The following is a 17,423-nucleotide window of genomic DNA, read 5'->3' as shown; positions in this document are numbered from 1 at the left end:
TTTGTCTCAGAGGATTCGAGCCACTGTGAACACTCAGGAGCAGAAGAGGTTGTTGATGGACCTGGACATCTCCATGAGGACAGTTGACTGCTTCTACACAGTCACCTTCTACGGAGCCCTGTTCCGTGAGGTACTGACCTGGTGGGTGCCTGGGGGCACCTGGGGCTGTGGGATTGCTCTGGAGGCACCAAACTGTCCCCAAACACCTCTGTGTTCTTCAGCCCAGCTCTTTATCTCCCTCGGATTTCCAGGGAATTCCCTCTCAGCAGCTTTCTCTCCATCCGCAGGGTGACGTGTGGATCTGCATGGAACTCATGGACACCTCCCTAGATAAATTCTACAAGAAAGTACTGGAGAAGAAGAAAACCATCCCTGAAGACATTTTGGGGAAAATGGCTGTGTCTGTGAGTGGCTCTTGGGTTCTTAGATGGGTTTGTGCATGCCCTGAGCCTGCTGGAGGCCTCTCCTGAGGCCTGTGGTGTGTTTGCAGTGCGACTGCTGCTGCGTGTGACTAATGGGTGCTTTTTCACTCTGTTTGTCCCCAGATTGTACGAGCTCTGGAGCACCTGCACAGTAAACTGTCTGTAATCCATAGAGGTAAATGCTGGATGGGGTCAGTGAAGTGTGGCTGGAGATCTAACCTTGAAATAAGCTAGGGGAGGATTCCTTTCCTTTCCTGTCCCTCTGGGATGCCTGAAGTGGAATCTGCTGGTGCTTAGGACTGTGGTGAACAGATTGAGATGCTTGTTCCTGAGATGCTTCCCTTTTTGCAGGCTGTTGTTCTCTTCCTCCTTTCTAGATGAAGGGTTGAATGTAACAACAGAATTCCTCACTACCTGTATTTTATGAGCATCTCTGTCCTTCTTGCAGTACAGAAGTGCCTTGAAGGCAGCTCTTGGAGATAAAATCCCCATGCCCTCCTGGCTGGGTAGTTTTAGCAAAGTGAGGGCTGAAGGAGATCTTACAAAATGACAGATGGGAATTTTAACACCCAGGTCTTGCTCTCCATCCTGGTAAAGTCCCTTGTGTAGTTGTGGGCAGATCAGGATGTGCATGAGACAAGCTGTCCTGAAGATTTGGTAGAGCTGTGCTTGTAAGGCTATGCTGGGCACATAAATCTCTCCTAAGGAGCTGGGGAGAAACTCAACATTTTATTTCTACTTTTTGACCTGCCTGGTTGGAGAGAGGACTTGTTCTCCCTAAGGACATAAGGACATGGTTGTAGTTTACCTGTGAACGACTTCTATTGCAGTAAGACTGGTGGGGTTTTGTCTCCCTCTCCCTGTGCTGGGGCCTGCCTGGTCCCTCCCAGGCCTGCAGGGAATTGCCTGTTTTGTGTCAGACTCTTCAGTACCCCTGCAAATGCCCAATTTGCCCTCTTGCCTTTCCTCTCAGACGTGAAACCTTCCAACGTGCTGATCAACAAGGAGGGGCACGTGAAGATGTGCGACTTTGGGATCAGTGGTTACTTGGTGGACTCTGTTGCCAAGACCATGGATGCTGGCTGCAAACCTTACATGGCTGTAAGTGCAACCCTGTGCAGCCTCAGCCTTGACTGTAAGAGGCTGCTGCTTAGAAATCAGTCTGTTCCACCTCCACCCTGAGATAAAAGCCACTCAAGAGTGCTCTGGTCTCCCTGACTCAGCAGAGCCTCCCTTTAAGCCCAGCTCTGTGTGTTAATCCCTCAGCAGCTCTCCCTCTGCCCCCTCCATTTGCAGAAGGATGCAAAACTGGCTGGTGCTGGTTGTGGCTGTTGTTGGATAGAAAGTGCTGAGGCTTTTCTTGGCAGGATTGTTTAGTTTCATCCTCAAATCAGTATGAATTTCCCTTTGCCATTTGTGGCATCCATGTGGGAAGTGTGTGCTCCTGAGGCAGGGATCGTGCAAGTCTCACTCTCCTGAAAAGAGGGAGACTTGATGTGAGTTGTGTGGAGCAAGATGTGGCTTTCATCAGAGCTGGGTTTAACCTCAGGCCCTGGGGACACAAGCCAGGGAAATTCACCCAGCCTGGCTTTTGGAGCCAGAGATGCTCTGTGGGGAAGGCAGGAGTGGTAACATCTCTCATTTTGCTGTTACAGCCAGAAAGAATAAACCCTGAGCTGAACCAGAAGGGCTACAACGTGAAGTCGGATGTCTGGAGCCTTGGGATCACAATGGTAATGTCAGGGACTGGGGTCTGTATCTGCAGCCCTGGGGCTGGGATGGGGTTTGGGCAGGTGGGGCTGTTCCCCTGCTGGGAGCAGTGGCAGCAGGACTCAATTTGGGCATGACAGCTCAGGGCAATGAGGTTAATTACCCAGGGAATTCAGGCTCCCAGCAGACAATATCAGGATGACATTGAGTATCCAAGAGCTTTTAACTGCAGTGCCCTGCCTGCTGGCTGAGGGGTGGTCAGTGGAGCAGGGTTTGCTGCAGCTGGGGCTCAGCCTTCCTCCGTCACCCCTCCCTCTCCATGTCACCAGAGCCTTGCAGGGGATTCCAGTCCCGCTGCAGTGAGAGCTGCTGTGTGTGGTTTGCAGCAAATCCTGCCTGTGGGGTAGCTCAGAGCAGCCAACAGGAAGGGGAAATGCTTTCAGTTCCAAAATCGCAGCTGCTCGGGATGGTTTATCTGCCTCCTGCAAGAAACGGATCTTGCAGAAAGCAGCTGAGATCCTCTGGCGCCGGTGGACAAAGGAAATCCCAGCTGTTGGCTCCAAGGGATGCTGCCTGAGAAACAGCTCCTGCTTTCCAGGAGACTCTCTCTCTGAGGGTAGATTATTTTCAGGAATTTTTCCTGTGCCCTCTTAGCCGTGGCTTTTGTTTTGGGGGCTGCATCCCTGTCTTTGTGCATGCTGTGTCTTGGCAAATATTCCCTCTTCCCCAGCGTGGTCTCACCCACTGTGCCAAAGCAAATCCCCTCTCCCTGGTGTCCCCATGCCAGTGCAGAGCTGGTCTGGTTGACTGGAAATGTCATCAGCTCTGAGCTGCAGGAAGCTGTGGGATGGGAGACTCCGGGTGATGGAATATCCAAACCTTGCCAGAGCTGGAAGGGAGACAGGACCTTGCTAAAAGCCAGTCCGGAGCTGAATGGAGCCCGGAATGTTTGGTTCCCTTTTGTGTCTTCCTCCTGGGCTGGCTTCCTGGGAGTTTTTGTCTTATTTTCTTTATGAAGGGGTTGGATTGATTTCAGGGCAGACAGTTTGTGGGCCATTGAGTTGCAGGGCTAATCCAGGCTTTCCTGGGCTGGTGGCTTCATTCAGTTTTGCAGCAGCAGGAACTGAGATTCCCTGAGCTGAGCCAGAGGCAGGGAGGGACACAGAGTCCCAGTCTGTCCTTTCAGGTTTTTTATTCCTCTCATCCCATCACACATTCTACCTGGAGGTCTCAAGGTTCTGTTGCCCGTTTCGAGACAGGAAATGATCCTTGGCATGAGGAGACTGCCCAAGAGCTCTGACAGACTTTTTCCTGCTTACATGAGGGATGGAGCAGAGGTGACTTGTAGGAAGAACCCAGTGATTGAGGTGGTTTTGGCAAAATGACATTCTAGCACTTCATTTTTTCTTGAGTTTGTGGATTTTTTTGTGTGTTTAGCTCATGCAGTGCCAGCCCAAGGCCCAGAGGCTGCCTCAGGGCTATCAGAGCACTTTGGAAGCCAGTGCAGAAACTGTGTGCTGTTATTATTATCTTTTTAAATAATCCCATTTTACATATCTTTTGTGACTTCCTGTAAATTCATTAATATGCTGAACCAGCCTCAAAAGGAAGTATTTTTGGCCTCTGGGTCTTTGTATTTAAAAAAAAAAAAAAAGAAAGAAAGAAAGAAAAAAAAGTGGTGTGACCCAAACTGAAAATGGTTTGTGAGGAAAGAGGGTTTTCCTTTGCCTCTGAGCTGGCTGAGCATGGTGGGGTTGTGCTTGGTGTGTGTCTGACGTTGCTCTGCCTCCACCCCCAGATTGAACTGGCCATTCTCCGCTTCCCATACGAGTCCTGGGGGACGCCCTTCCAGCAGCTCAAGCAGGTGGTGGAGGAGCCCTCGCCCCAGCTGCCACCTGAACGCTTCTCCAAGGAGTTTGTGGACTTCACAGCACAGTGGTGAGGCCCCAGCAGGGACTGCTGGCTCTCTCAGCCTGGCTGAGGAGGAGCCCTGATCCGTAGGGGTTGGGATGAAGCAGGGGGGGTTCCTTTGCTGTCCTTTGGGAGCCCATTTCTCCCCTCCTTGCTGTACCTGGTGCTCAGCATGGCAGGAAGCGCTGCCCAAACTGGTTTTGCTCTCGTCCTGACTCACCCAGGCTGGCTGGAAAGTGCAGAGGTTTCTCTTCCCCTTCTCCTGTCTCTGCTGCTGAAATGTTGGTGTTTTCTGGCAAAGTGGCAGTGAAACCAGAACCAACCCCTGGCAGCCTCTGGGTGAAAGCTGGTTTGTGGTTTTGTGGGAAGCTGTTCCCCCCTCCAGGGTGTCCCCTGCTCCCTGGGTGCTGCCTGGAGCTGCCAGGCAAAGGCAAGCTCACCCTGCAGGTGCTGGGAAACCATATCCTCTCCTTCCCAGTCATTCTGGTCTGTGTGGGGCAGACTGCACAGCTGCTGGGTTTGTGCTTTTTGTGGCAAAACACTGAGTTGTCCTTCCCCAGTTACTGCCTGGCTGCTTTGCTGTGGTTCAAACCTGCTCAGCCAAGGAGGGAGAGGGATGGGTGCAGCCCAAGCATTTCATGCTGGGTGGGAAGGGGAGATGCTCTATGACAGACCACGTACAGCAAAAGAAAAGAATCCTACAGCCTTTCTCTCCCATTTTTTTTTCCTTACAGCTTGAGGAAGAACCCAGCTGAGCGAATGAACTATTTAGAACTCATGGTAAGTGCAGAGCTGTTTCTGCTGGTCTTTATTCCCAATTTTGAAGCTCAGATCAGTGGTCCAGCAGGGAAGTGGGACAACACGTGGCTGATTTTTCAGGCATGGGGCAGGATGGGTGTAGTGTGTCAGAGGTGGAAGGGTATGTTGATTTCATGGGTGTTAAGGTCAGGGTTTCCAGGTGTTTTCTCCCTCTGTCCTATCTGCTCTTGGAGAGTTTAGACCTCAAAGGATGGTAGTACAGCTGCCAAGGTGGGGCTGAACTGAGAAATGCCAGAGTTCATCTTTTAGCTGAAGATTGGTGTCCAGGGGAGTCTGGGGAGGAGGTTGGAGTCCAGCTCCAGCTGTGACATCCCCCAGGGTCTGTGGCCTTGGTGTCAGCTGAAGTTTTCTTTGATCTCGTTGGCAGGAACACCCTTTCTTTACCTTGCACAACACCAAAGAGACTGACATGGCCTCCTTCGTGACAGAGATCCTCGGGGAAGACTCCTAACTCCCAGCTCCCAGCTTCCTGCAGTCCCTCCATCCTGGCTGCCCTGCAGGAGAGGGAGCAAGGACTCAGTTCACGGTGGTTTGCACAAATCACAAGTCGCCCTGGGGGCATCTCTGGCCCCATCCAGCCTCAAAATCTCTTCTCTTTGCCCTGAGAAAAAAATCCCCCAGGAGGAGCCTTTTGAAGCCAACACCTTCCCAGCTAAGCCAAGGACTCTGAAGGCTCAGGAGGTCCCGGGAGAGGAGCAGTGCCTGAGCAGGCAGAGGGTGCCAGAGGCCACCTCCCCTCTCCAGTACCCAGTGCACAGCACAGGGGGTTGTGTTTCTTGGCTGTCAGGGGAAGACGGGGAGGATCAGTGCTGCTGTGCTTCCCCCACTCCTCCCCTGCCTGCCCAAAGCCCCTTCCCTGGAGTCTGGTCTCACTCACCTTCCCTCTGTGCCTGGCTCTCTGCCCCCAGGAGCCCACGCAGCTTTAGGAGCTCCTGGGGCTCCCTGGGCTGCTGTTTTGTTTCAGTGCCTGGCTCGACACCTGAAGGACCCTTTGAGGCAGCAGCAGCTCGGGCATCCCTCCCTCAGTCAGTGCTGCACCCTTGAGGGGGGGAGGAAAGAAAAGGCATTTTTCCATGAGCCCATCGTGACACAAACTGCAGCCCACACCCGTGGGACTGCCCCCAGTATCCATCTCTTCCCTCGTGGGCACAAGGTGATGGAGACACAGCAGATCCCCCGTGCTGCCTCTCCTCCCTCCAGCCCCGGGCTGGGAGGACACATCCCTGCTCTGGGCATCGCCTTCCACAGCTCTGGCTGCCTCCACCTGCCCTGGCTCCCTGAGAAGACGCTGCTCCATCTGCTTTCCAACCTGGAGCTGCTGTCAGACCTCTCACTGTGACACCTGCTCGTTGCAGAGGCCGAACTCGCACCCCTCGTGTCCCCAAGTGTCCCCAACTCCTGCGGGTGCCAGCGAGAGCCAAACCCCAGTGACCGGCCCGGGGCTGCCGACAGCTGTACATTTGATATCTATATATAATGGACTTTGTAACGTGTTTCCTAGGTTTGATCTAACTCGCTATAAATTAAAGCCCTTCTGTGTGGGAGGAGGGAGGAGCAGTTCCTTCTCTGCTGACAAATCCACTGTGAAAACCTGATGTGTTTCCCCACGCTCCCAGCCTGAGGAGCCAGGGGAGCAGGAGGGGTTTCTGGCTTCTACTGTACGTGATCATGGATAAATGCACCAGCTGTGGATTTTGGGTTTTTGTTGTTTGGTTTTTTTGGTTGTTTTTTTTTTTTTTTTAAATAATTGAAATTTTCTGAAGGATTTTTTTTTTTTCTTTTCTAATATATATTTGTGTGTGTGTATGTGTGCTCTATATATATTATATATTTTTAAATCAATGATGAATGTGTGGATATCTATGTGGCCAGCAGATCTGGTGTAGTAACATTTTTCTGGCTAAAGTTGGGCAGGTGGGGAAGGGGTCACTAGAAAACACTCTGGCCTAAGATTACTTTGTTTCTTTCTTTTTTAAAGAAATGCATCTATTTTTTAACTGAATCTTTTCAAAATGTTATTCCTGAAATTCATGCCCTGGAGGTCTGGATTTCAGGGTGAATTTCAAGTGTTCAGGGTCCTCTTAAATTCATTATCCCCCCCCTCCTGCAGTCCAGGGTTTGCTGCAGTGCCTGGGAAACTGGGGTGCTCCACACTATCCCCATGAGCTGCTCCTGGGAAAGCTGCTTTGGGGAAAATGATTTTCAGTCCTTGATGCATCGCCCAGCCACGCTTTTCCCTGTGCCATCCTTCTGATTCCCCTCAGCAAACCCTGAGGGAACCAGCCCAGGTGGAGCTGCACAAACCCTGTTCAGCTTTGCTTCAACCCTGAGCCCCCAGCCCACCTCTGGATGGAAAATAAGGAAGTGATTGATGTTCTCCGTGTCTTCCTCCTCCTCATGCTGCTCTGCAAACCACCCAACACTCACCTGTACCTGCTTGGTTTGACAGCTTCGTTGCTGAGATGTACAATTGTATTTTTTTTCATGGTTACTGCAGATTATTTTTGTTTTGAGTTGAGCTTTGGGGTTTTCTGCCTTCTCTCTTTGTTTAAACCCTTTCCCCCTTTATCTCACCCTTTCTTTATTGCATTGGGGAACAGTGTTCATTTTTAAAAAACCTTTTTTTTGCATGCTTTTTATTTTTTTCTGCATTTCTCCTCCTGGAGAAAGTCCCGATTTCTGTATTTTGGGACAAAGGAGCATCTGCCCTTTCAAACACAGGGGAGAGGTCTCTGGGCTGGGCTTGGGCCCCCGTGGATGAGCTGAGGCTTTGCTGAGAGGGCAAACACACCACACCTCCCTGTGCCATCTCCTATGCCTCATTCAGCACAGGTCTCAGCTGTCCAAATCCCATGTCCCTTTTCACACCCCTGCTTCCCTGTCCCACCTTGTTCCCTCTGCAGTGGCAGTTCGCTGCGTAGAACCAGCTTGGCTTTAAGGTGGGCGAGGATTTTGACTCTCATTGGAAGCCCCTCTCTCCTTGTATTTTTGGGAATGGTTTGTACCCCTCAACCCCCGTCCTTGTTTCCAATAAAATTCACCCTCAAACCTGCTGCTTGTCTCCTCTTGTTTGAGCATCAGCTGGGAATTGTTTGGGGCAGCAGCTTGGTGGGGGATCCTGCTTTCTCCTTATTTTGTGGGGTGGTGCTGCTCCTGATTTGGGGATTGTACAAGCTGTGACCCTTGGAATGGGATCCCTGGAGCAGCCACCGTGGGACTGGAGTGGGGGACAGCAGCCTGGGGAGTGATCCTGTCACTACTGTGCTGCTGGTCCCGGTCTGGGGCTTGTACAACGCGGGAACCCCAAAGCAGCATCCCGGGCGTGTCCCCCGGAGCTTTCCCGCTGCCAGCGGCTAGCCGGGGTTCTGCTCTTTCGGCGGGCAGAGTGGGGGGTCTGGGTTTCTGGGCAGGGGGAGGCTCACCATGGATCGGGGATCCCCTCCAGCCGAGGGTCCCGGGGCAGCACCCGCTGCCCGCGGCCGCGAGGGGGAGGCAGCGCCCGGCGCCGGGACCCGCGGGATGGATCGGGACCCGCGGGATGGATCGGGACCCGCGGGATGGATCGGGACCCGCGGGATGGATCGGGACACGGCGGGATGGATCGGGACACGGCGGGATGGAGCGGGACCCGCGGGATGGATCGGGACCCGCGGGATGGATCGGGACCCGCGGGATGGAGCGGGACACGGCGGGATGGATCGGGACCCGCGGGATGGATCGGGACCCGCGGGATGGATCGGGACACGGCGGGATGGATCGGGACACGGCGGGATGGATCGGGACCCGCGGGATGTGTCGGGACACGGCGGGATGGATCGGGGCACGGCGGGGTGGATCGGGCCCCGCGGGTAGGATCGGGGCACGTCAGGATGGATCGGGACACGGCGGGATGGATCGGGACCCGCGGGGTGGATCGGGACCCGCGGGATGGATCGGGACACGGCGGGATGGATCGGGACCCGCGGGATGGATCGGGACACGGCGGGATGGATCGGGACCCGCGGGATGGATCGGGACACGGCGGGATGGATCGGGACACGGCGGGATGGAGCGGGATCCACGGGATTGAACATCCACAGGGACACGGCGGGACGAGCCAGCCCCACGGGATGAGCCAGCCCCACGGGATGAGCCTCCACTTCGGTGGAACCCAGCGGGGTCCCCCCTTTCCATCCCAACCTGCTGTGACCCCCCCTGCTCTGGGCACCTCCCAGCCCCCCTCGAGGGTGCACGGCCGGGATTGGGGCAGGGGGACCCGGGGGATCGTGCCCATGAGGGATGGAGCTGCAGGTTTGGCAGGGGACTGGGATAAGGAAACAATTCCCTTTCCAAATATTTTCCCTGTCAGCCCTCTCCAGGCAGGATCAGGCGGGGACATCGGGTCCCTCAATCACCGGGACCTTGGTGCAAATGCTTTGCCTGGAAATGGGGTCGGGGGGTGGGGATCAGCGGTGCTGGGGAGAGCAGGGACCCCAGGAACCCCCATCAGTGTGGTGTGGGGACATGCTTGGAGGGGGCCTGACCTGCCGTGAGCTGGAGTCTGCTCTGTTCCAATTACCAGCTTAATAGCTACATCGAGACCATTAAAAATGCATCAGTGCCTCCTAGGAAAGAACTTCAGGAGAAGTGGAAAATTCATCACTTTGAGTTCCCTTATTAGGAGAAAAGGTGTTTTTTTTCCCCCCCATTTGTCTTGAACAGAGGCAAAAGGAGGTTATTTCTGCCTGGTGACTCCCCCATGGGACTGTCACGAGGCGTGAACAGGCAGTGCCCAAACCCGGGTGAGAAGGACACAGCTCCCACTGCAGAGAAGGGAGAACCCAGCACATCCAACACAGGCAGGGGGCATGGGGACCACCAGGGCAGCAGCAGCTCAGTCCTCCTCAGATGAAGCTTTCCCTGTGCTGAAAACACGTGTTGGGAGCATGTTGTGATAATGAGCGACGCAGGGACCCCAGGCAGGTGCACAGGAGGGTTTTTTATTGCCAAAATCCCAGCCTTTTTGGGCAGTTAGCTGGTTATCAGTTTACACAGTGTTAAGGCACAACAAGCCCAAGTCAACCAAGCACCACACACCACAGTGTGGACATGCAGCACACACAGCACATCTCTCATGTCTATTCCAGCCAAGACACTCTCCCATAGCTCCCTTCTACTTAGCCAGAGTAACAGGCTGCAGCCGTGTACCAAGGCCATCCCTTTATAAAACCTCACCTATCAGTGACCAGACCCCAGTGTGCTCCCCCAGTACACTGTAGGTGTTTGTACTGGTTGTACTGGCCCCTTGCAGGGGTGGTTCATCAGTAGCTGTAGTTGTAGGACAAGGAGTAACACGTTCAAACTGAAAGGGGGAAAATAAAGGTTTGATACATGTAAGAAATCCTTCACTGTGAGGGTGGGGAGACCCTGGCACAGGTTACCCAGAGAAGCTGTGGCTGCTCCATCCCTGGAAGTGCCCAAGGCAGGTTGGATGAAGCTTGGAGCAACCTGGGATAGTGGAAGGTGTCCCTGCCCATGGCAGGGGGTTGAAATTGGGTGATCTTTAAAGGTCCCTTCCAACCCAAACCGTTCTGTGCTTCCATTCTATGGTGGTTCTCTCCAGGAGCTCCTGAGCTGAAGCTCACGCTGTTCCTAAGAGCCGTGTGCGGAGGAGGCCTGGCTAATGGATTAGCAGGGGGTGTGATGATGCAGCCAGCTTTCTGGGGCTGAGGGTTATTTATTTTGCTTAATTTTTCTCTTTTTTTTTCTTTTTTGTTTTTTTTTTTGGGTTGTTTTTTTTTGCAGCCAGTGGCTGAGCCTGTATCTAGGACAGGTTTTTTTTTGGTTTGGGTGGCCTGTGGGTACCTTGTCGCTCGATAGTGTAAATTAGTGAGTTCACCCAGGCCAGGGGTTTGTACGAGACGTGTTCAATCCTCCCCTAATAGCTGCCTCACCCAGAAACTTCCAAAGCTCTTGTAGCACCTAAGCACTAATGAGCTGAAGCTGCAGAATAGCAATGAGGCCTCAGGAATATGGATCAGTCTTTCCTGGCCCAGCCAGAGGCTCTAAAATCATTTCAGCTGGCACCCAGAGGGACCAGTGCAGCCCAGCTGGGAGGGAAGGGTTTAAGTGAGGTGCATTGGGTGGAGAAATCTTTCCTGCCCCTGAGGAGCTGCTGGGGATGTCTCCCAGCTCTCCTCTCCAAACAGAAGCATAGGTGGCTTGTTTTGGGGTGAGGAGAGCTCAAACTCTGATTTTAACCACTGGTATCCAGGAGTTTTGCTGCCCTGCCTTTTCCCCCTGATAATTGGTCAGCCCTGAGTCTGTGTTTCTATGTTTTGCTTTGTTTTTACTGCTGGCTTGGACAAAGCATCCCCAAGCACTTTCTGCATGCCTGGTTTGCACATCCAGCCCCAGAGTGTGTGTATTTGTGGAGTGAGTTGTGCCATGCACAGCTGCTCTGCTGCTCCATCCCCTGGGAATTGCACAGGACCAACAGCATCTCCCCACCAGCGGGGTGCTGGAGAACTGGGGTGATTGCTGGAAAACTGGGGTGATTGCTGGAAAACCAGGGGGGAAACTCCTGCCTTGCCCAGCGGATGCCAACCTCCATCCTTCCCTCTCAGCTTGAAAGTCCTATCGATTTTTCAGAGGCGGGGATGCTGGTGGGGGAACGTGGGGGTGGGAGGAGGAAGCCTTAGCAGCGCAAAGCCTGAAAATATCAAAGCTTGACGGCAGCGCTTTGGGGGTGAGCGGGGAGGTCACCTGCCACGCAGGGAGCCCCGGTCCCCCGGTGGGTTTGCCGGGAGCCTTCCCAGCACCGCGAGCGGCGGCTCTGGCCCTTCACATGCTGAGTTAACCTTTCTGGAAATGCCAAGCGGAGCTGGAACAGGCTGTTTATTTCCAGACACTGGGCGCTGTGGGCAGGGGGCTGAGAGGAGCCTGGCGAGCCAAGGTGGCTTTTGCACTTGATTTACATCTTGGAGCAGCTCGGGGTGGAGGAGGAGACAGAAACCTTGGGTGAGCTGAAGCTGCTACCTTGCTATCAGCTGTGTTTTCCTCAGTGTCATTCCCCGCTCTCTCCTCGAGTGAGACACTCCTTTCCTCTGGCTGAAGCTGGGATTTCATAAATGAACACCAAGGTTTCGCACAAAGCTTGGGTCCAAAGCTGCCCCAAATGCCACCAATGTTGTGTGGCTGCTCTGAGCGCCATTGCTCCGCTCAGTGGAGCAATTAATTCGCGTTTCCCAGGTCATCGTGACCCTCTGCAGAACATCACAGCGCAACAGGTCCGGTTCTGTGCCGACCATGAGGAGCTGATCAATGATCCTGAGGCTCCCCAGGATGTGCCCGTGGATTGAGAACGCTGCCAGGGCTGTGGCAGGAGGTGTTTGGCTCCTGGAACGGGAGCCCCAGGGATGCTCTGCAGGCTTGGAATGGCTCTGTGAACACCCAGCAGCTGCTGAGAATCCCCCCGGGCAGGTGGATCCGGCCACACACCCGGCAAAGCCGGGCGGGAGTGATCGTTGGGTGGAATTTTGGGAGCCTGGGGGAAGGTGCAGAGGTGCTGGTGGCTCCCAGGGCCTGTAGGGGTGGTGCTGGGGTTTCTCAGGCAGTGGTGCCTCCAGCTTGTCTCCTCAGCCCAGTGTTTCTCGTAGGGGCTGCGGGGTATTTTTGAAACTCATGCCATGCCTCTTTTCAGGAACCTTTCCAAACAGCCTGAAGGTGGTGTGGGGATTCTGGTGACTGCACCCTGCTTCCCAAAGGTTTCCTGGGCTCTGAGGTTTCCTTTTGGCTCAGAGGGGAAGAGCAGGGGTCAGGACTTTCAGCTGTGAGGACCCTCCAGCCTCTCGCTCACCTTTGACGTAACTCAGAGTGGAATCCACAGGAATTTGGGTTTGCTGCAGGCTGGAGCACCTGACTGCCCTGTGGGGAACCTCAGCCAAGACTGGAAGGTTATTTTTGGGGTTGCAGAGCAGCCTCTATGACCTGCATTTGGGGGATACTTCCCCTTGGGGAGGGGGACAATACCAGCCCCACGGGGCCTTGATGGGGGTCCCCACTCCCCTTTCACTGCCCTCCCCGAGCCCCAGCAGCAGCAGGACGTGTCCTTTCTTCATCATCCTGCCCCACCCTGAATTTCTTTAATTACAGCTTTGAGAGAGATCTTGCCCTTTATTCCCCCAAATCTTCTCCTTAATTAAAATCCTCGATCTGGGCCAGCGGGAAGCAGCTGTTGCCTCTTTGCAGCGTGCTTGGGTGTGTTGCAAGCTGCCAACCTGATTGTGGGCCACGCAGGGACAGGACAGGGACAGTGCAGGGACTGGCACTGCCCCACCTGGCATCCCGAGGGGAGCTGCTGGGACCAGCCTTGCTCTGCCTGAAATCATCTGAGCTGGGAGTGGGGCCAGAGCACTGGGTCCCTCTGCATCCTTCCCACCATGGAGCCCTTCCAGTGGGGATGCAAAGGGAGCGAGTGCAACGAGCCCAAACTCATTTTGCACCTTCTGCTGATGTGGAGAAGGGCTGGACGATGGAGGTGGATGAAGGTGAACCTGGGGCTGGGATTGTTCCTTCAGTTTTTCCCCTGGGATCCATGATATGTCCGGCCAGGGGCAGCTAATTCTCATTCCTGCTCTCCTTCAGAGGAAGCCTGCTGGGAGCCCTGCAGGACCCGAATCCATCGCTGGCACCTCACAGGGCTCGTGGGACACCTCTGCCACTCCTGTGTCCCCATTCTCACCACAGCCTGGGGACGTTCCCTGCCATGGCCTCCACAACTTTCCCATGTTTTCTCCCAGAATTACCCCAGGGAGGTGACTTTACCCCTCCCTGCCTGCTTGGGGCAGGCGTTTTTGCAGCGATCCACCATCAAAGCAACGGGGAAGCTCAGCAGCAATTAGTGAGCTGGTGGTGTCAACTTTATCACAGCTGATGTGTCTCTTCTTAATGAAACCTGTGGAAGAGAAGAGAGGAAAAAAAAGGAGAAGGCTGCTGACAACAGATGTATTATTTAATCTCAGATTTACCGATGCATGCATTTTTCATTCATGGAAGAGGCTGAAATGCAGATTTATTCAGAGTAGAGCAGGTACAACCCTCAGTGGATCAATTCCTACAGCAGGCTTAGGAGAGAAGGACTTGGCTGAGCAAACAGCCATGCAAGGCACTTCCCAAATTTTGTGCCCAAGATGGGCTAAAAGCCCAATAATTATGATTTTTTTTTTTTTTTCCTGTTTTGGAGAGGCTGAGTTTATATTATGGCCAATATATATATAGATATATTATATGAAAAAAGTATTATTTGTATTGAGATGGCTTCTTCAGGAGACCCTTCTTTGTTCTGGCTCCTTGGTCACCAAAGTCATACCTTGAACCTCAACAGATCCAGGTGTCTCTTACTGGTAACCAAAAAAATTTGACCTCCAAGACATGTCTGAGGCTCTTCTCCTTCCATACACAGCACGTTGTGGTTTCTCTGTGATTTGGGGGGGCTCTGCTCCCCTAGGGGAGCACACCCTCTAAAAGCCAAGTAGAATTTAATCTCCCTGCAGTGATGAAAGTGAATCCAAGAAAAGTATTTGAGGTGTTTTTCCCTCTCATTAGGAATGGAAGACAGGAGTCTTCTGTCTTCTGGGTACTATACAACCACATGAATTATTTAGGACCAAACATCTCTCCGATAAATAATTTTTTTATGTGGGGAGATTAAATCTGATTTTTTTTAAAATATAATAACAAAAGCAATTTCTCTGTCGTGAGTCCTCGTATTTCACACACCAAAGAGATCCCAGGCATCCATTCCTGTATTGATCAGCAAATAGGTCCTCGTATAGATTTAGTTCACCCAACCTTGTTTAATTTTGGATTCATTGATTCAATGCAAAGATTTCGATGAAAAGCAAGTGGGCTGTTTCCAGTGCTGGTGATGCTATTTTTAAATAAATCTGGTGCATGCTAAAATAAATATGCAAAACATTTTGTAAGGCCGCGTACGGGTGGGGAGACCAGATGTACTAAAATATTTAACAAACTTTTTCCTGATTTCTCGAAATGCATGTTTTATTTACTAAACACCAGTGGAATTTAATCTCACCCAGTGTTTGCTGCGAGGCTGTCCCGCACCCATTGTCTGGGGTGAGAAGGAACGTGGGACCTTGGAGGAACTGTCTGTGCAGTGACATTGGTGGCACATTGAAATGCAAAGCTCATTAACCGTGTCTGGGTTTTTTTGTTTGTTTCTCCCTTTTTTCATGTTCACGTTCCTTACAAGAGCAAGAGATGAAATATCCATCTACAATTCCCTTTCATCTCCAGGCATGTTTGGTGGGGTTTTGGTTTTGTTTTTTTTTTTTTTTTCTCTCTTCTGTTGCTCAGATGACAAAGTTTCTCAGTTGGAATTTTATTTGATTTCAGAAGATGAGAAAGAATTAAAAGTGTCTTCAGGAGGTTGGGCTCACCTTACTCTATCCAGGATCCTTCAGAAGGAGGATGAGTGACTTGGCAAAGTCACTCCTGCCCCCAAAGGATGGAGTTCATCCCAGGGTCAGAGCTGCATCCCGGCTTTTCCTTCACCTGGGGTGACCATCCTGCAAATCCTACAGACCCCAGCCTGCTTTCCTGGGGAAAGGCATCCTGCTCTGGGTGTGCGTGCCTGTCTCCTTGAAACCCTCTGCTTTCAATCCAATCAAATTTAATTGAATTGTGGTTTTGATCACATCTGACGGTGGCAGAGATCTTGCTGATAATCAGATTCCCATGGGTGACTGGAAATGGGGCTGGTGGAGGAGGGAGGAGGGACGGGGAGGAGGGACAAGTGTGATGCCACTTGTTCCTTATGAGACACCAGGGAAGTGACACAGCAGCCGGGCTCCGTCCGCTCTGGGGTCAGGTCTCGTTCTGGGGATTATCTGAATGTCTCAGTGAGGGCTGAAACCTGCAGGTTGTGTTGGTTTTGGTTAAAAAAAGGCGATTTCCTCGGCAAAGCCCTCCACCTTGCTGCAGGCTGGAGCAAAGCCAGCATCCCCCAGCATTCCTGGTACCCAGCTTGGCCTCATCCCGACCTGCCTGGAGCCTGTGCAGGGATGTGGCTCAGCTCTCTGCACATCTGCCACTGCTCGCACACAGCAGCAATGAAATATGGGGATTCATGTGTGATTTACATGAATTCAACTGCAAGTGCAGCCCCTGGGATGGGGGAACATTCCCTGTGCTGTCCCCTGCTCCAGACGCCTTTCTGTCAGCAAGTTCTCCATGGGGTGTTTGTTGTGTGCTTGAGTTAGGGGATAATGAAACAGGAGGAGAAGAGCAAGCAGCAGCCTCTCCTCCATCCCTTGGTCCTTGGCAGGGGCTTGGGCATGGCAGGGAAGGCCTTGGATATGCTGAGACACCAGGAATTTCCCCCCAGGTTGGGATGAAAACAATATCCCCCACCCTGACCTCAGCTTCTCCCCTGAGATGCTGGAGGGACATGTGTCCCCATTCCAGTGCCAGTGCTGCTGACCCCAGGGCACGTGGGGAAGACAAGGGACCACAACACAACCCCAATCCCTGTAGTGCTGGGATGTGCCATTGCACGAGACCACAAGCCTTGCACTGAGTTTGCAGCTTCCCAGGACAGAGGCTTGGTGGACTTGCTCTGCCTGAACTCTTCTTGACCTTCCAGAGCTCTGTTTCCCTAGGTTGAGGTGTTACAGAAGTTTTTCCCATTGAGCAGGTGGCTGTGGCTAATTTACCTCATTGCTGTTTGCACGGTACAGCCCTGTGGTTTAATGCACCCAATCTCCTTGGATCAGAGACTCCCAGAACGGTTTGAGTTGGAAGGGACCTTCAAGATCATTCAGTTCCAACCCCAGGACTATTTCCACTAGACCACGTTGCTCCAAACCACATCCAATCTGTCTTTGAACACTTCCAGGGGTGGAGACAGAAGAGATCTGTGACAGTGAACTGCCAGAGGAGGATGGAGGGCTGTAGTTGTGAGGAAAGAGAGACTCCTGCAAGGACCCTGCAGTGTGCTGACTTGATCCAGGAGAGATAGCAGCAAGCCAAGAGACTCAAATATCCTGGCCAGAAGGATGAGGGAACATTGCCAAGACAAGCAGGTGTCCAACAAAGCAACTCTGGGCCTGGAGGAGATGGAGGGAGTCTGGAAAGGAATGACAAGGAAAAGAAGCTGAGGTGTAAGGTGACAGCTAGAAATAGAAGTGAGCAAGTGATATTTGTATCAGAGATATCCTGGGGAAGGCATGAAGGAATGCAGCCCTGAGATCCCCAGCTCCTCCTGTCCAAGCCTTTCCTCTCAAACCCAGCATAAACCATCTTAAAGGCTCGTCTCAGCTCACCATGAGAGAGGACGGAGCTGGGCATGGCAGCTGGGCACTTCCACTGGTCCACTGGCTTGGTTCACATCTCCACTGGCTGGGTTTGGATCAATAATGAGCTAATTAGTTGCTATGGAAATGTAATGTGGGAGATCTTTGGGGAGGAGAAATTATAGGTAATTTTTATTTGTTTGGGCCCTGTTCCTATAGCAACAGGAGAACTTGTCACTGACTACCAGTTGGTTTCCATGGAGTTGGC

General features: G+C 52.7%; 1 protein-coding gene across 2 annotated transcripts in view; it reads left to right on the top strand.

The window, feature by feature from the left end:
- Positions 1-7,914, top strand: part of MAP2K3 (mitogen-activated protein kinase kinase 3) — a 29,710-nt gene extending 21,796 nt beyond the window's left edge. For both annotated transcript variants that reach the window (XM_088064325.1, XM_005523038.3), the window contains exons 6-13: positions 11-130; positions 288-404; positions 546-597; positions 1,396-1,523; positions 2,078-2,155; positions 3,931-4,070; positions 4,778-4,823; positions 5,230-7,914. In XM_088064325.1, the coding sequence (XP_087920451.1) occupies positions 11-130; positions 288-404; positions 546-597; positions 1,396-1,523; positions 2,078-2,155; positions 3,931-4,070; positions 4,778-4,823; positions 5,230-5,313 (765 nt within the window). In that variant the 3' untranslated portion in view covers positions 5,314-7,914. The remainder of the gene's footprint in view (positions 1-10; positions 131-287; positions 405-545; positions 598-1,395; positions 1,524-2,077; positions 2,156-3,930; positions 4,071-4,777; positions 4,824-5,229) is intronic.
- Positions 7,915-17,423: the final 9,509 nt, after the last annotated feature.

This window comes from Pseudopodoces humilis, chromosome 18 (assembly GCF_049639895.1).
Source record: "Pseudopodoces humilis isolate 2021_Gansu_Grassland_sample_001 chromosome 18, ASM4963989v1, whole genome shotgun sequence".
Classification (NCBI taxonomy): Eukaryota; Metazoa; Chordata; class Aves; order Passeriformes; family Paridae; genus Pseudopodoces; species Pseudopodoces humilis.
This window is presented reverse-complemented; position numbering and strand designations above follow the sequence as displayed.